Source organism: Apium graveolens, chromosome 10, assembly GCF_009905375.1.
Source record: "Apium graveolens cultivar Ventura chromosome 10, ASM990537v1, whole genome shotgun sequence".
NCBI classification, from domain to species: domain Eukaryota; kingdom Viridiplantae; phylum Streptophyta; class Magnoliopsida; order Apiales; family Apiaceae; genus Apium; species Apium graveolens.
The window spans coordinates 241,892,031-241,911,189 of NC_133656.1; the positions used below are offsets into that span (position 1 = coordinate 241,892,031).

At 34.1% G+C, this 19,159-nt stretch overlaps 1 protein-coding gene across 1 annotated transcript; it reads left to right on the forward strand.

The window, feature by feature from the left end:
* The first annotated feature begins 250 nt into the window (after positions 1–250).
* On the forward strand, positions 251–6,059 carry LOC141692227 (uncharacterized). The gene is made up of 7 exons (XM_074496956.1): positions 251–985; positions 2,197–3,138; positions 3,225–3,386; positions 4,773–5,085; positions 5,253–5,317; positions 5,393–5,515; positions 5,775–6,059. Exons 1-7 carry the CDS (start codon positions 251–253, stop codon positions 6,057–6,059), a joined length of 2,625 nt encoding a protein of 874 aa, XP_074353057.1.
* The last annotated feature ends 13,100 nt before the right edge of the window (positions 6,060–19,159 follow it).

Below are 19,159 nucleotides of genomic sequence, written 5' to 3' on the forward strand. Positions count from 1 at the left end.
CTTTGTTGCATGTAATTAATGTAATTGTTGATTTTTAAGCATTTTTAAGTGAATGATGTAAATTAAGGTTTTGAATTTGTGATTGTTTACGGTATGTAATTATTTTAACTCCACGTTGATGTCATTCTTTTTTATTCAAGCCTTTGTTGCATGTAATTATTTATGTGATTGTTGATTTGTAAGCCATTTTTGGTTAAATGAGGTAAATTTGGGTTTGAATTTGTGATATAATTGGTTTATGATTACAGATATGGAGCCAACGGAAGATTGGGGAAACAAATCATGGACGGTGGATTGTGTGTGTGGAGTGAATTTTGATGATGGAAAGGAAATGGTGAGTTGTGATGAGTGTGAAGTGTGGGTGCACACGAGGTGTTCGAGGTACGTAAAGAGCGAGAAAGTGTTTAAGTGTGAGAAATGTAAGAGGAAGAGTAAGAGGGGTGAGAATATTGAGGATGAGGTTGCTGATAGTTTGCTTGGAATGGCGAATAAGAGTGTGGAGAATGTGGGGTCTAGCAGGACGACTTGGACAGGGAAAGTTCCGAGGGAGGAGAGGGCGCATGTGCAAGGAATGGTTGGTGGGGAAAGCGCGGGAACGGGGATTTTTGGGTCGGCGTTGTGGAGGGCGAGCGGGTATGTACATAAGAAGTTTGGTTTTCAGTATAAGGAGTTTGATTGGAATGACGGGAATGAGACTGGTGGTAATGAGGGTGGTGGAAATGAGCTTGGTAGTGAGGGTAGTAATTGGGGAGCGTTGTCTTTGTTGAATAATTATAAAGCCGGGGGTGTTGGTGGTAGTGTAAGTTTTGGGGCGGGGAAGAGAACAAGAGATGAAGAAAGTAATAAAAAGAAAGGGGAGGAAGGCGAGGAAGTTAATTACTGGAGCAGCCAGCAGAATCGTTTGAAAAAGGATAGGAGTTCGATGAAATCTATTATGAATTACTCTGGCAAGCATAAGAAAGAGGATTCACGAACTTTTGAGGATGTAAGTGCTTAACAAATAAACTAAACTTCTCTTCATCGTATAATTTGTGTGGGTGAAATATATAATAGAAAGCGTGGTTGAAACTTGAAATATATAATAGAAAGCATGATATCTTTAGGGAACTTCTGAATTGCAGAGGGGAGCAGTTCTACAACTAGTGAAAGTCTCATAATCTACAAGATGAAAACCAATCAACTTTACGAACTAAGAAAAAAAATAAATCATTTAAATGGTTGAATACTGAGCTTTTACTAATTGCTAGAATTGTTTTGTCCTGGTTCTTAGTCAACTAAACATGTACTATGTATCATTCAGTTCAGTGGACAGCTGTTAGGCTAAATTCTGGCTGCTTCTTGATTTAGAATTGGATTTGTATAGAACATAGTAAATTCTACTCCTGAGTTGGTTTATTTTTTCCAGTATAAAACATATTATACATGTTAATTCTTGATGACACGCTTGGTATGATATCCAGATACTAAGGCTCTGATAAGATAAAATGTCCCCAATGATGCTGTAAACTGTCAATTACATTGCTGTCATGTGAACTCTACATTTGCAACTTTCTTAATCATTGATGCATATATCTCTCTGCTTCTATACAGAATATAAATTTTAATTGTTATTACTTGGTATTAGTGGCTAAACTTTCTGCAAGAGTTGTAAACTGTGAGATTTGTTTTGATCTAGTGCACAAACTACTTGCCAAGCAGAAACATGCTAGGGAACTAGGAGCGTGGCAGGCATCTTTTGGGTTTCTTCGATTGGTCCCCTGAAAATTAATTAAAAAAACTTTCTTGTCCATCAGGTCCTAGTTTGTGCAAATTCAATACATCTGTCCTACGATTTCCCTTTTGTTGATGGGCGAGATGTGATGTTTTTTACTTGGGAATTTAATGTTCTCATGTATGTAATAATTAATATTATGTAAAAATATCTATATTTGAAAAAAGTGAGAGTAGAGATTTTCACATTTGTCACTGGTGGCAAATTAATGATTTTACCAATTAAGTGTAATGTGTGAAGTTATCAGTAGTCTGAAACTACTTGTTGCAAGATACATGTTTAATCAATGTATTCATGCTAGCTATATATATTTTCCTGATGTGCGCCTTTTTTTTAAGCTCAGTGCGTATGTTAAACAAAATTGCAACTTGGTTTGATGGATGAAATATCTTGCTAGTAAAAATAACATGCTTTAACTTGAAAAGGGAAGTGTTGCACCCCATGTTAAAGATTTGCGAAATGGTTATGGTTCAAATGGTAAAATGTCAGTTAGCTGTTCTAAACAGAATGAAGCGCAAGTTGATATAAATGATTCTGTCCGTTTCCCTCGTGTTCGGTGTTCACCGTGTGTTGAAAAATTGGATGGCTTAGAGCACGGTCCCATTCCCCAAAAACTCAGCGACCTTGACAAGCACACTGTGGCTGCTGATTGTCAAACCAATGGGCAATTGGTCGGATTAGAGAATTCTCATCTAATCAAGGAAAGTTCCTCGGAACTTGAAGAAGTCAGGCATACAAGAGAACCATCAGAATCATGTGATGCGACTTTTATTTCTGCAGGTCAGCTTACTAAGGATAAAATGGTTGTTTCTTTATGGAAATCCTCTTCAACCTCAGCAACCACTTTGCTTTCTGGAACCAAATATTCTGATTGTGATAAGATGTCTGATGCTCAGAATTATAAAGTCAGAACTCAACAAAAAGTTGTGTCTGAAAAGAAAACAAATGGTAAGAAAGACAGTTCTGCTGGTGGTTTTGTTAAGGACAGGGAGAGGTATGAAAAGTCAACGAGTTCTGCAAAAGAGCTTCCAAAATCTTTTGCCTCTTCTGTGAAAACTTCAAACCGAAGCAAGATTTCGGGTTCCTCTAATTTCAGTAAAACCTTGTCTGAATCAAAGGAATCTATTGCCTTTAGATCTGCTAAACCATCACTGTTACAAAATAGTATAGGTAATCCCGTGTCTTGTGAATCTGCTAGTTCCTTGCAACCTAAGAGTGGATCATATATTGACAATACAACTACCACTTCAAAGTTGATGCATAGAAGTAAGACAGTTGAAGGTCAACCATCATCGAAGGTCAACCTCACACTACAAGAGGATCAGTCGAGCACTCTAAACACTCCTGCAACAATAAGTGATGAAGAGGTCTGAGTCAAGCTGGCATTTTGTTGTCATGTTTTCTTGAAGTTCCTCTGCTAATGTTTTGCTAATTTCTGTTTCATCTTTTGCAGCTTGCATTATTATTGCATCAGGAGCTTAACAGATCTGTAAGAGTCTCGCGGGTGCCACGCATGCGGCATGCTGGTAGTTTACCCCAGTTAGCTTCTCCGACTGGTGCAAGCATGCTCATGAAGCAGTCACCATCTAATTCTGTGGGAAAAGACCATGGTTCGGTAAGTTGCACATGTCACTTTTAATTTCATTTATACTAGTGATTTCTCAATTACATTAATCGTTGTGCTTAACAATACAAATATTTATACTGGTAAGTTGTGTACTGATTTTTTTTCCTTTTATATCCTTGTTGATTTAAATATAACCTGATAAGTACTGTTAGGGTGTTAAGTAACCATCTGTAATTAAAATCCTAAGGTGTTTGGGGGCGTCCTCAATTGGGTTATATAATTGTAATATCTTGCGCAACATGTCTTAGATATATAACTCTAAAATCACTTTTTTTTAAGAATCAAACTTTAAAGCGCATAATGAGTATGCGTTTCCCTAAACGTGATAAAAAACAAAGTACTGTTTTAGTTATGTTTACATAACTAAAACTAGGTACTGTTAACATCATCATAAATATTTATCTCATCCTTCCAATTGGTTGATATTGATCGCTTACGTGTCATTCTTTAATGTTTATGTCTAGGGTGTTGGCCTTTTATGGCAAATTTTGAGAAATAGTGCACCCAATATCATAAAAAGAAAAATATGGCCCTTTATGGCACAGAAAAATGAGTCTTAGACATGTCTTCTTTTAAAACGCAAAGGCGTGCAACGTTTCTTATATTTATAACTCTGGAGTCACTTTTTTTTTAAGAAACAAACTTTAATGCGCATCATAAGTATGCGTTTCCAAAAACGTGATACACAGTGACGTGTTTGGAAGACGTCACATGCAGTAGCGGTTTTACTAAATTGTAATGGATACCTGTACATGTGTTTCGGAATGGTTCCACACAACTGGTAATGTGTGGAGTCGACTCTGTTATCTTCACTTGAATGCACTACAAATGAACCACTGAACCGGATATATGCTTTGGCAAGATGTGAAACACACAATATTATAATGTGTCACATGTGGCATTAAGGGCCTTTCTATCCAGTTTATACTTTTTGGGCAATTTTCCTTAGATATCTATTAAGTTTAATCCTCTAATGATGTCATTTCTCATTTTTAATATTACTTGCACGGTTAATTTTCATATCTAATGAAGGTGAAGTGAAGCCTGAGGAGATTATATAAAAATAACCATGTTAAGGTAATGTCTTACATTGCCCAGGGTATAGCTTTGTACTTATTTAGCCTAGTGGTATCCATCTTCCCTTGGTAACAAGAGGGTGAGAGATTGACCTTGTGTAGACAGCATTTATGACAGGCTGACAGTGTGAGTATTAAATTTTCTGTAAATGACCGATAATCGAAAAAAGCTATAGTGGGAAAGGATGAGTAAAAATAGTTTAAAATTTTCAATTGTTCTTTTTTTTCTTTTATAAATGATAATGGGTGCTCGACTTAGCTTAATGGTAGTATCTGTTGTTGCTTTTTAACAATAAAGGTTTCCAAAAGAAAAGGAAAAAGTGTAGCAACAGAGGGAACTCAAAATTCTCAAGAGCTCCAGGATGAATCTAAGAATATGAAGAGATCACTACTGCTGCCAGTTCAGAGGACCAATGACTCGGCTCGCACAGAAAATTCTGTTACCAAGAGGGAAGTGGACAATGGGTCAGCACCAGCCATACAATCTGCTAACAAGAGTAATCCTCCTGCAGCTAGCAAGCAACATGTGTCTTCCAGATGTAAATCGACTCAAACTGCCTCTGATGATGACTCTGGCACTGAAAACCGTGTGACCTACCGCACCTTACCAGGTTATTGCTTTTAGTTCTAGATTCTTCACATGTTTGAGAAAGATATAGCAACGTACAGAATAAGAAAAAGAAGTACTGTAAAAGGAAACCACTAGATAAATATAAAAATAGATCTGGTCTATGATATTCTCTTCATCATTTCCTCATGCATGAATCCTTGTCTATAGGATTGCTCTCAGAGATTGTAACCAAGCCCATGACTTATAAGGAGCTTTGCGATGCTGTTTTACCGGTATGTGTGAAATGTCTTTGTTCACGTTAAACGTGAAAAATATACAGTCTCACAACTTTCTGATTCTCTGTGCAGCACTGGCCTCACTTGAGGAAGAAGAACGGTGATCGTTATGCCTATTCCAGCCACTCACAGGCTGTCCTTGACTGTCTGAGGAGCAGAAAAGCTTGGGCCCGCCTTGTTGATCGAGGTCCCAAGGTATGCCATTGTAATCATTAGCAACTATATCTAGTTCTGCTTTCTAGTTCTGCTTAAATCAGCAGGAACACTGTTTCATGTTTCACTCCCGTATAAGAGATGGAAGAAGTGCTATTTATTAATATTACTTTGTTCACTAAAGGTTATAGAATCATACGTTTTTATGTATACTCATTCACCATGCCCCTTGTTTTTAAATGTCTTTTTTTATCGCAATTGTTATCAAGTATGTTAAATTGATTTTTAATTATTGCACTAGTCAAATGCTGGAAGGAAGCCCCGCCGGTCCGATGCTGAGGGTCTTAGTATAAGTATTGTGGAATCATTCATTGGCCACATACCCAAGGGTAAGAGGCAGATGAGGAAGCGGCGCAGAGAGTTAGCGCTGCAAGAAGGAGATCTCAAGAGTGTGGACGGTGATGATGTCAGCAGTGGTGAAGATAGCGTGAGTTCTAGTTCCAGTAGTGGGGAGATGGGCTTGTCCAGTGGCGATGGTGGAACAGGTTCGAATGGGGGGCCATCTGGAGTTTATGCTTCAGAGTAGTTTCGTAAGTGTTGTAGTTTTTTTTTATGATCTTCATGCCGGAAAACTCCAACGTTGTTCGAATTTTACCAAGTGCGGACTTTTCTAGAACTTGGAAGGTGTTCTGTATCATACTGTAATTTTTATGAGGAGTTTAGAACTTGGAAGGTGTTCTCTGTCAGACTACTGTAGTTTTTATAGGATTTTAAGAATAGTTTTGAAAAATTTTACAGTTCGATTTATGTCAGTGTTTCCTGGATTACCATCGATATATGTTGCTTCTGTTTTTGATCATGTTTTAAGACATCCCGTGTGAAGCTAAAATTTATGGTTTCGCCCTTGGAAACAATACACCGTAGCCAGCCGCGGATTCGGGCCCAATTTCTGCGGGGCACCCTATATTTAAGTGACCATGTTACTTTTAGCGGTCTAAATTCAATTCTTTTTTGATCATTTTCACTAGAAACCTGACATAGTATAGAAATCAAGACAACACACTCTGGATTTTTTTTGATACTGAAATTTAATATTTCAACCAATTATTCTCCAATTTATTGATAATCATATAATTATAAATAAAACCAAATATGACTCAAATTATGAAAAAATTATTAATATTATAGAAAACCTAAATTTTTTAGTGGGGCACTATAAAAAATATATATTATACTTTTTTAAAAAAAGCCCTAATTTTTGGTTATCAGGGGCAGAGGGGCAAGTGTCCCTACTGACCCTATATGAATCTGGTGTTGGGTTCCGAAGGCATAAAACGCAGCGGATAAACGTAAATAAAACAAAAATTTTCGAAACCAAAAAACAGGATCCATGTATAATTATGGGCAGATTATGGAGATAACGAATCATACCTTTCAAGAGCTTAACTTTCACGAACTCAACGGAGATCCTAGCTATCACGCTTTGTGTCTACCTCTCGGTGAAACACCTCTATGGTATCCACACGAGCACCTTCAAGAACGTCTCACAAAATTGACTATGGAATGGATGTATAAGCCTCCTTCTTGACGATCTGAATTGCCTCTGTCTCTCTTTGCTGCTAGAGTTTTCTCAAAAAACGTACAAGCCTCTTTAACCTATCATTATGTATTTATAACGGCTGATTGAAAAGGCCCATAAGAGGAAAGCCCAACCCTAGTAGGTATGGATTAAATAATAAAAATGAATTTCTATTATTTAATTAATAACTAAGTCATACTTAATTATTATGGGCAAAAACATTCCTTTTAATTCGAATTTATATTATCTCAATTAAGTCTTACTTAATTATAATAAAATTCAAATAATCATCAATTAATTTAAATCCATAATTTAAATTAACTATTCCATTAAGTGCTCTATTTGTGCAACCCTATAGGCTATTATTTAATTGGTAATAATTTTATTCTCTAATAAAATTATAAACAATGAGCGGTATCTACTAATACATCATTGTTACCTAATTAAACAATAAATAAATCGTGATTAGATAAAACCTTTCGTGATTAATGTTTTTCTTGTAATATAATCCCTTTAACCATACATATTATAGATTAAACTCGAGGCATGTATTCAGTCATCCTCTTCAATATTTAATCTGGGTTAACTTGATCCATGAGTAGATTATCAAGACAAATCATTATTTGAGCATGGCCATGCTTTTATAATCTCACTCAATCAAGAGGCCAATAATATCTCTCCTAATTATAGGAGGGTTAAATCCTTTATCTATCATTCATATTTCTCATACGACTCATGATATACCCGATGTCCACTTTTATCATCACCCGATCAAAAGTAACTTTTAATGTAGTCAAAGTATATTAATCCTCGTATAGAAATATAATGATTTCAAGTCAAAGGATCGTTACACCATTATCACTGTGAGTCTTTCTTATGACTTTATTAAACATGAAAAATCTCACTGTGGGTCTGTCCAGTACCATGTACTCTCACATGTACCTATGTATTGACTTTAGTATCCCCATACTTATAACCAATGAGATGTGGTTATCTTGTCAAACAACATACTAGTCTATCTATGTATTATTATTGTCCTATATAATAATACTCCACTAGGGACCTTTAAGAATATGATATATTATATAATCTCAAGTTCAAGTCATGTACTTAAACTATACAATTTGTATCATGATTCTAAGGACATTTATTATGCTAACAAAATATCGCAGTAATTAAGGTCATAATAAATACATTTATTGAATGATTAACTGACATAAAGATTTGAAAGAATAATGTATTGCCTCTAGGGCACCTACACTAACATCTGGCCCTGAACGTAGCAATTGACAAAGTAACTCTACAGTGTATGGTACAATTAGTTTAACAATTGTGTTCTCAACTTTGTTCATATCTTTATATAAAGTAATCTAGGTAGTAAAAGTTCATTACGCAGAAAAGAAACTATAGAGTGCATACTACTTGAAGAGCAACGCCAGTGTAAAAGGTGCATGGGGTTTTCTTTAACATTGATAGGGTGTACTAGAAGATTAAGGAGTCTGTTTCATTAACAGGTACAGATATACCAATGACAACGATACGTCGATACTCAACTCGGTCACAAGAACTAACTATGAGAATAGACAAAACCATATAAGCAAGAAGATCATCAGAAATATTTGATCTTGTTCTCATCTTTACATATGCCACTTGAGATCTTGAAGAAAAAACATGGCTATTATGAAAGTCTACTTATCGAAGATATTATGAAAGAGGTCTGATCGTTTTCCATCATTCTAGTTGTTCACAGTTCTGCCAACACTCCCATTTTGAGATCTTGTAAGCTGTTTCCGAATAATTCACTTGATAAATTTGAATAAGTGATGCAATTCCACAATTGACGCGAGAAGTTCCATATTGAGATCTTGTAAGCTGTTTCCGAACATATTATCCACTTGATAATTCTGAATAAGCGGCGCACTTTCACAATTGACACACATAATCGCCACTTGTTTGTATGTCTTCAACATGTGCATCATCCATATAATCAAGAGTTTTTACTTGAAAATGGTTTTACTAGAGGTGTTATAGATAAAAATCTATTTTATAAAATGCATAAATCTGATATGATATTAGTTCAAGTATATGTTGATGACATTATATTTTGTTCTACTAATGATGATCTTTGTAAGAGATTTTTTAAGCTAATGCAGAGTAAGTATGACATTAGCATGATGGGAGAGTTGAATTACTTTCTTGGATTACAAGTGAGTCAATGGAAATATGGTGTATTCATCTGTCAATCCAAGTACATAAAAGAGCTTCTCAAGAAGCACAATATGGAAGATTCAACTCTGGTAAAGACTCTAATGCCAACAGTCTCTAAGCTTGATCATTACAAAACTTGTAAGAAAGTTGACATCACAAGCTATAAAGGTATGATAGGCTCATTACTTTATCTTACAACAAGTAAAAAAGATATTATTTTTGCAACATGATTATGTGCTAAATTTCAAGCTGACCCTAAAGAATCTCATCTTATAGTTATTAAGAGGATATTTAGGTATCTTAAGGGGACTCCAAATATTGGAATTTGGTACCCTAAAGGTATAGGTTTTAACCTAGTTGGCTATACAGATTCACATTTTGCAGGTTATAAGATTGACCAGAAAAGTAATTCAGTAAGTTGTTAGTTTCTTGGAAGAAGGTTGGTATCATGGCATAGCAAGAAGTAGTACTCAGTTTCCACATCAATTGCTGAAGCTGAATACGTAGCTGCTGGAAGCTATTGTCTTCAAATCTTACGGATGAGGAACCAACTGCGGGATTATGGTATGTTGATGTCAAAGATTCCAATATTTTGTGACAATACAAGTGCCATAGAAATCTCAAACAACCCAGTTCAGCACTCAAGAACAAAGCATATCGATATCAAGTATCACTTTATGAGAGAGCATGTCACCAATGGCACTGTGAAATTACATTTTGTACCCACAGAGGATCAAATTGCAACATCTTCACAAAACCACTTGATGAAAATATTTTCTTTAAGTTGGTTAGTGAACTGCGGATGTTAAATCTTTCTAATTAATCAATTAGAAGACAATAACTACAATTTGCATTAAATAAATTCATTTGTTATTCAATGTCAATATGATAAGGACATGTGAATTTATGTGTCATTATTTATTTCTTGTAGTTCAAATATTTGTGTGCTTGTACCTAATTGATAGATATTTTAGCTCGCTTATATTGATAAATTATTTGAAAATAATTTTATCATAATTGGTTAAGTTATGAGTAAAGTTTAGTAGCATAATTTTGATTTAATTATTTGAGACTTTATCAATTTAATGATAAAAGTTTCAATTTTAATAATCAAAGTTGTTATTTATTAATTTTAGCGGACTTTAAATTATTTAATAGTTAAAGAGGTTCAATAAAGTTAATTAGTAAATAGCAGCATAATTTATTTCATAAAAATATAATATTATCAAGTTTAATGATAATAGTTGTATTATTATGAATAATATTTTGAAGTACAGAAATTTTTCTAAGTATAGAGTTACTTGCGACCACAGTGCACTATAGGTCGCAAGTAAGTACTTAAACTATTTTTGTTCTTGTTACAGGGGATACTAGTCGCAAGTAACTACTTAGATTTGAGTTAGTTGCGACAAGGCTATTCCCTGTAGTAGCTAAGTAAGACTAAAAAAAACTGTATCAGATTTACTTGCGACCTTAACATCACTGTGGTCGCAAGTAACTACATAGTTTTTCCAAGTTATTGCTTAGGTTACTTGCAACCCCTGTGAACTATAGGTCACAAGTAACTGTCTTATTTTTTTTCTTGTGCGTTACGGCTGTGTATATATGTGATCTCTCAGTTCATATATTATATATATATATACACACAGTCGCAAGTAAGGACGATAAAAGAGAGCATAATTTTCAATCGATTTGAATAGTACTAAAATACTGCTAAAATCTCTAAAAATTGCAGATTTGTGAAGCCCGGGACCTACTCTATCATTTGACTATAAAATCACACATTTTCACTGGTTAAATTGATAGATCTTAAACTGTGATTTCTAAGGAATAAGGATCTGTTTGGTTTGTACTTAATTGATTATTCTTCTTATTTGCTCTTTAGTGTTCTATTATTGCATATTTGCTCCACATAAATTTGTGTGTTTTGCATATTAGTCTCTTGTTATTAATTTAAGTGCACGATAAATTTGTTTTACGGTCAAAATGTTATTCTCATTTTTAATTAAAATGGCGGATAATATTACGATACCTAAAATAAATTATGTCTCGGTTATAAATCGCAATCCAGCTCACAAAGGCTATTTTGAAAATTGGATTCGCTTTTTAGACGAGCACTCGATTGTGTATTATGCTTTAACTACTAATGTCTAATTAAATGTTGAGCTCCTCAGAAACATTCACACCTCAGCTAAAGACACATCAGATGAGATCAACTAAGCTTCATGTTCCCCATTAATGATAAAATAATTGAAATCATTGAGGATGATTTCAATGAACATCTTCATTTTCCTCGGGATGATTTCGATAATTTACCAAGGGACTGGGAAGTATTTAGCTTCTTCAAGGCCATAAGAAGCACCATGCCTAATGACAAGTATCCAAAGCACTTCAACAAAAGTCATCTACCCAAACCTTGGAACTTATTCTTCAACATTCTGTCCTTCTTTCTGTCTCCCAAGATTGGTGGACTTCATGGACTATCACATTTCATGAGGCTAGTTGGAGTGGTTATTGCTCATAATCTTCGAATCAACTTTGGACGTCTGATAAAGCAAAAGATATTGGAGAACCAAGCTCAAAAACAAGATTACATCTTATATGTCAGGTTCCTCCAGATTGTTCTCAATGGTAAGCTCACAGAAGCTCAGAAGGCCTTGGTTCACACAGACAATATGGAAAATTCACAAGTCGTATCCTCAAAAATGGTGGGTAAACTGTTCAGACAAACTCCTTTTTCTAATAACAACCCCATTCATGTGACGGACTTCTTGCAAAAATACTTTGAATCCATTGCTCAGGAAACCTGTCTCTGAGACTAAAGATGATCACGAACCTGATGCTGAAAATGAGGATGATCAAGAGGCAGAGGCTGAATAAGAAGCAGATCCTCAGCCTAATCCTAACGCTCAACCAATGGATGTTAACCAAGAACCTGCAATTGTTGAACAGTCAGAGGAGGTTTCTCAACCTGAAGCTGCTGAACATCAAGAAGAAGCTGATCCAAATCAACCAGAGAAAATGTTTAAAGGCTAGAATTCACAGGTATGAATGAATCTTCTATGAGTACTACTTTTGATGATTTGATTGACACTGATTCACGTAATCTTGGTGACTTTCACACACAACTTGCCCGAGAGCAATTACAGTCAGGAGGCAGTGAGTTTGTATTCCCACAAATTCATAACCACCCTCTAGAGCCCATAAATACATATCAAACTCTCTTAGCCCAATCCCAGGTGTATAAGGAGCCTTTGTGTACAGAGGGAGAAACTGCACACAATACAACAAATAAGAAAGGTACTTTGAGTGAACCCACAACTCTGTCTCCAACGAAGCAAAACAGTATCCCCACTAAGATAATTATAACCTCCCATGTATCTTCCCAAAAGGATACAATGGATGAAAAGGCACATAAACAGTTACCAGATCCATCTTCTCAACAAGTTGGGTCTATTGAAAAGAGCCATAAAGAGAAGGGAAGCAAGAGAAGCAAAAGAATTATATCTTCGGGCTAACAGAAGAGGAAAGGAATGGGATGAGATAAAAGTAAAATGGAACAATCTGAAAACTATCATAAGTTAGACCTTAACAACCGGAATCTTCTAAACACTATGGAGAAGTACATAGAGGATTATCCCAGTATTCATGAGTTCTATGATCAGTTCAATAGGATAATCACTGGTACCACTGTGAATATTCTTAAGAATGGATGGAAAATCACAGTCGATCACATAGATGGACATCAAATAAAGATCTCTACTAGTGTATTGAAGAAGCTAAATATTGTGGAACTATTTGTCATAGCATCAAAAATCCTTTGGTTAAAAATGAATAAGAATGAATACTTCAGAGACAAGCTTCAGAAGATGATGATGGATGTGTCTTCTCAAGCATTCTCTTACCCATTCGTGATCAAAGTATTTGCAGATGTAAAGTCAACTTTCCTGGAAAGTCAACTCATGAGCAAAAGAGCAAAATTGGAGGCACCATGAGTCAAAAAATCAGAAGCAGGCTTTAGAGCTGCTGAAGTTCTATATGTTTCCAAGCTCAATGATAAAATGATCAGGGAGACAGAGAAGGACGTGAAGAAAATTAAAAGAGATTATCATAAGATGGTGTTCATAAATGGAGAGCCAGAAATTAATCTTCTGAAAGATAGTGAACCTATCATCGGCACTTATAGTGAAGGGGATCTAGTCTTTCAGATTAACAAAGCAAAGATTAAGATCAATGATTTCAGAACAAGCGGATTAGAATCAATACATCAAGCCTTGATAGATGTCAAACTATCCACATGTAAAAAGGACAAGATTGCTTTAATTCCAATCATAAGAATACTTGATAAGGTAGTGGAAGAAGAATCGATTAACGACACCAAAAGAGTACAAGGATATCCTAAAAGGATAACAGTCTTCGTAATGTCAAAAAGATCTACCATGTTGTTTGAACTTATTCCTAAGTGCTCCAAAATCAGGTATCTCTAGTTGATACTTAATAAACTGAATAATCCACCTCCCATTAAAGCACTTGAAATAGAAGCTCGTGATTTGGTCCAAGCTAAACTGAATGACCTTCTGGATAGAATTAAAGGATCATCTCTCCCACACTCAACAAAATCAACAGGTCCTAGAAAAAAAGCTACCAAGAGAAAGTCTGATCAGACTCAATCCATTCAAGAAAGAGAAGGTAGTCAAGGCAAGAAGCTCAAGAAAACAAAAACAAAGAAGACATAGATTATCCGTTCAAGCTAGAGGAACACTTCTTTGTAATTTGTAATTTAAGAAATCTGGAATTGAATATGTAATCTATAATATATTTAATATCTTAATAAGTTTTGAGGTTGTACTTTTTCATATTGCCTGTTGAGTTATCTTTAGGGATTCGCTTGTCAAACTCTAACAATCAAATAGGGGGAGATTGTAAAGCATAATGTAACGTAATATGTAATCGAGGAATTATAACTCAACATGAAACAGAAATAGATAAACAATATTAAATTATGAAACATAAGATCCCTAATAATGAAGACTGGATATATACAAAGAATCAAAAGATGGAATTGATGTTTTAAGTTCATAATCAAGTCATGGGAAGAAGTTCATTAACATGTTCAAGCCTCCATGAAGAATAAGATGTCAAAGGACTTCCAGTGTCAGTGAAATGATTTGATTTAAAGTATTGAAGATCAGAAGTTCAGTGATTGAAGCACTGAATAATCAACCAAGGTGTATCAGCTCAGCATTACAAAAGAATTTGAATTAAATCAATTCATGTTAGTTGTTTGTGAACCAGAACAGTGCACCAAGCATCATCATATTAGAAAGGGTTTAATTCAGTTATACAGAAAGATCAATGTTAATACAATTATTAGAGTCAAGAATTTTTCTAAGTCAAAGATCCACTGCCAAGACAACTAGATCACAAGTAAATTGCAAGGAACAAAAATTGGCTAAGGCAAAATAGCTTACGATCCTCGTCGCAAGTATCTCATTCAAGGAGCTGCCAGTCGCAAGTAACTTTGTGACTTGGGAAATATGCATCCTCCTAGAAGCACAAGGTCGCAAGGAACCTGTACAGAGAAAGACAGGTCGCAAGTAAGTATTAGAGATGAAATTAAGGAAAAATCCTACACAGGTTCTCCCTAGGTCGCAAGTAACTTTTCCCTAGGGAACTAGGTCGCAAGTAAATGCTTAAGGAGAAATTTGCTAAGGCAAAACTACCTGTGATGTTCTGGTCGCAAGTAAGTGACTAGAAAAGGCTACAAATGGTCACAAGTAAAGTAGCAACCAAAGAACTCTCTCTTGTCGCAAGGATTTGAATAATAAATCCTCAAAATGGTCGTTGTGTTATTGTGAATAATAAATGCAGCAATTCAAGGATTTGAATGGACTGAAATGTGCCACCTGCCCAAAGGAATTGAAGTCTACAAAGTAGAAAATGAATACAATTTTATTTGGTAATCTTTCTTAACCAACAGAATGTGTTTTTACGGGAGCTCCATTAAAGACTTCATTTATTAAGCTTGTAAACACAAAGTTGTGCTGTTGAATTTATCGTAGCTAATCAATTCATTGATTAGATTGTAGCAACCTCAAGGTTTATATTAATAAAATAATATATTCCTTGAATTATTTTGTGTCTATTTTGATTCCGTACTTATAGGAAGAACTTGAAACGAATCGAAAAAGATTGTAGGTATCGTATTCAATCCCCCCTTTATACGATACTTTGGAACTAACAATAACATTTGTAAACTTGTTTCTAGATCTCTACTTTATGGAAACAATATTATTTTTTGACTTCTGCAACTATTAATTTACACTTTTATCAAATTTTGGAAGCGGCTTATGTCGATGAACGGTTATACAACTGTGGTCTTTATGAATTAACGTCATAAGTGGAAGCTTAATTTCCATCTCAATATGTGACATTAGATTGTTTTACATATTCAGCTCTTGTCTACTGTTGTTTTATTGATCTACGACTGTATACCTCTACAATCATCTAGTACTTCATGATTGTAATTCAGGTTGAGCACAATATTTTCATGCACTCATTTTACATATTAAGTGTAACTTGTGTATTCGGAGGTTCCTTATTTAGCACTATGCATAACTCATTGCTAACCTCTATTTTGATCAAGAAAACCGATAAAAGGAATATGCTAATGAGGGCTACAGATTCAGAGATTCGGATAAAAGGAAGAAACTTATAATATCCTAACCGCTCATGTTATTTTGGTGATTGATTTTTTAATATGCTAGTTTTAACCTGTGTCGGGGGGAGTAAAAGACCAGGGAAGGTTTGGACCTTCCCTAAAATTGGTCCAAATTGTTTTCTTAAGAAAGCCCAATGTAAAAGTTCCATAAAAAATACACATTCACAAAACTCACGGATCAGCACATACACATCAATGAGAAATTCAGAAAATAGAGAAATGTGATAAGAGAAGAGAGATGTGACCGAGAGAGATGTGATAATAGTGAACAAAAACGGATAAGTTATAATAGTTTGTAACATGATAGGGGATGAATGGTTTAATGTTTAAATAATTTATTGATAATATATATTGAGCGTTATATTTTCCTAAGCATGAAAACTGAAGATGTACTTCAAACGTCCGGAGCGTGGACGGGAGCGCTGAAAACATATAATTGTAATAAAATATATTTTTCATGATATTGTTTTGCACTTTTCTACTTTTAGTTGAGAATTTTTTTAGGTTATTTTCGTCTTCTCTCTGATTTCAACAACTCTCATTCTTTACACTTCTTTCGAGCCGCTTATCACTGCTTTAGGTAGCACTATGGCCTTCACTATGGCCTTCAAAAAAAATTACAATTTTGTGTTTATAAAAACATAAATTTTAATTATTTTTTGCAAAATGACTTTTTTGGGGAAACAATGTACGCAATTTGACAACTGAAATTAACCAACTCAACTTTATTGAAAATTTAGGTATAATAATCAATGGTTGAAAATTGCATTTAATGTTACACCCAACTTACAAAATCTTGTATCTGTAATTGGGATTTGCATTTAATATTGGATTTGTTAAATTAAATGTACCCTTGTTAAATGTAATCAAAAACATTTTTAATTATTTTGCTAAAACAAAAGTCTCATTTTCTCTAGTTACAAACCATATTTTATTGCTTATATTTACAGAAAACAGCAAAATCGTAAAAAGAACTTTAAAAAGTTAGCACTTTTACTCGTTTTCCATTATTTAATTAATTCATAAATAAATAAACTTCATAGAAATTTTAGAAAATTAAAACAACACATCTCACTAGAAAACAAACACCCATATTTTCACAAAAACATTTTCCTATACTTTTTCATAAAAAATAATAAGAAAATATTTAATCTACATAATACGTTACACCAACATAACAGATATTGACACACATTGTTAAACACAATAAATCACAAAATTCCAAAAATTTCTTCTCTAGGTAGTACTAAGGGTGAGCAAAACCGAGAAACTGAACCGAATTGTATAATTTCGGTTCTGTTTGGTTTGATTTTTCAAAAATTTAGGTTAATTTATTTTTCGGTTTTAACCGAAATAATATTGGTTCAGTTCGGTTAATCTAAAAATAAATTCGGTTTAACTGAAATAACTAAAATCTAAATATATATATTTTTGAATTATATTATATATATATAATGTAATACAGTAAATATAAACAAAAAAACAGACTGTATGTATCTTCAATTGGTTAGAATGTATGTAACTTCAATTTTTTACATATATAATATAATATGTATTCAAACAACACATCTCACAAAAAAATAAACACCCACACTTCCAAAATAAATAAATTCCTCTTCTTTTTCATAAAAAATAATAATAAAATATTAAATCTACAAAATACGTTACACCAACATAACACATGTTGACATATATTGACACACATTGTCAAACACAATAAATCACAAAGTTCCAAAAAAATTCTTCTCTACAACCCACAAGATCACACCAAAAAACAAATTTCTATCTACCACCATCGAAATTAAAAAAAAACTCCAAAAAATAAAATAAAGTACAAATTATATTACAACCTTGGACCCCCTCATCTGATAAGAGACACACTTGCAATTCTCGCCACCTTCTATAGTTCTACTCCTCCTTCTTCCGACAACTACTACATCCTCGCAATTTCCAAGGTAACATTCTTTTTACCCCCAATCTCAGTTTTACTGTGTGTAAATATTTGTTTTTAACTTTATTTTTTATGTAAGTCATTTCATTTCTAGTGTTCGTTTTATAGTTCATGTGATTTTACGTAGTTTTTGAATTTTAATTACATGATGTTAATTAGGGTTTTGAATTTCTGATTATTTAGATTATTTTACTGTAGTTATACATTTTTAACTCCATGTTGATATGATTTTTTTTAATTGTAGCATTCGTTTTATAGTTGGTGCAATTTTAAGTAATTTTTTTTTTAATTTTGATTGAATGGTTTGAATTTGTGAGTATTTGTTGTGTGTTGTTGTTTCAACTCCATGTTAATGTAATTCCTGTTGAATTAGGCGTTATTTTTTGTGTAATTTACGTGATTATTGGTTCTTGATTGTTTTTGAGTAAATGATGTGGATTGAGGTTTTGAATTTGTGATTGTTTGTAGTGTGTAATTATTTTTAACTCCATGTTATTGTAATTCATATCAATTTAAGCTTTGGTTTCCTATAATTTAGGTAGTTATTGATTTTTAACCATTTTTAAGTGAATGATGTGGAATAAGGTTTTGAATTTGTGATTGTTTACGGTATGTAATTAGTTTAACTCCATGTTGATGTCATTGATTTAGATTCAAGCCTTTGTTACATGTAATTTATGTAATTGTTGATTTTTAAGCATTTTTAAGTGAATGATGTAAATTAAGGTTTTGAATTTGTGATTGTTTACGGTATGTAATTATTTTAACTCCACGTTGATGTCATTCTTTTTTATTCAAGCCTTTGTTGCATGTAATTATTTATGTGATTGTTGATTTGTAAGCCATTTTTGGTTAAATGATGTAAATTTGGGTTTGAATTTGTGATATAATTGGTTTATGATTACAGATATGGAGCCACCGGAAGATTGGGGAAATAAATCATGGACGGTGGATTGTGTGTGTGGAGTGAATTTTGATGATGAAAAGGAAATGGTGAATTGTAATGAGTGTGAAGTGTGGGTGCACACGAGGTGTTCGAGGTACGTAAAGAGCGAGTAAGTGTTTAAGTGTGGGAAATGTAAGAGGAAGAGTAAGAGGGGTGAGAATATTGAGGATGAGGTTGCTGATAGTTTGCTTGGAATGGCGAATAAGAGTGTGGAGAATGTGGGGTCTAGCAGGACGACTTGGACAGGGAAAGTTCCGAGGGAGGAGAGGGCGCATGTTCAA

What these genes read in the sequence shown, in the direction of transcription:
- LOC141692227 (XM_074496956.1), top strand. Translation starts at nt 251, where the DNA reads ATGGAGCCAACGGAAGATTGGGGAAACAAATCATGGACGGTGGATTGT. An exon ending in ATTCACGAACTTTTGAGGAT is followed by an intron (nt 986 to 2,196) that starts GTAAGTGCTTAA and finishes TAACTTGAAAAG; the next exon opens with GGAAGTGTTGCACCCCATGT. An exon ending in TGGGAAAAGACCATGGTTCG is followed by an intron (nt 3,387 to 4,772) that starts GTAAGTTGCACA and finishes TTAACAATAAAG; the next exon opens with GTTTCCAAAAGAAAAGGAAA.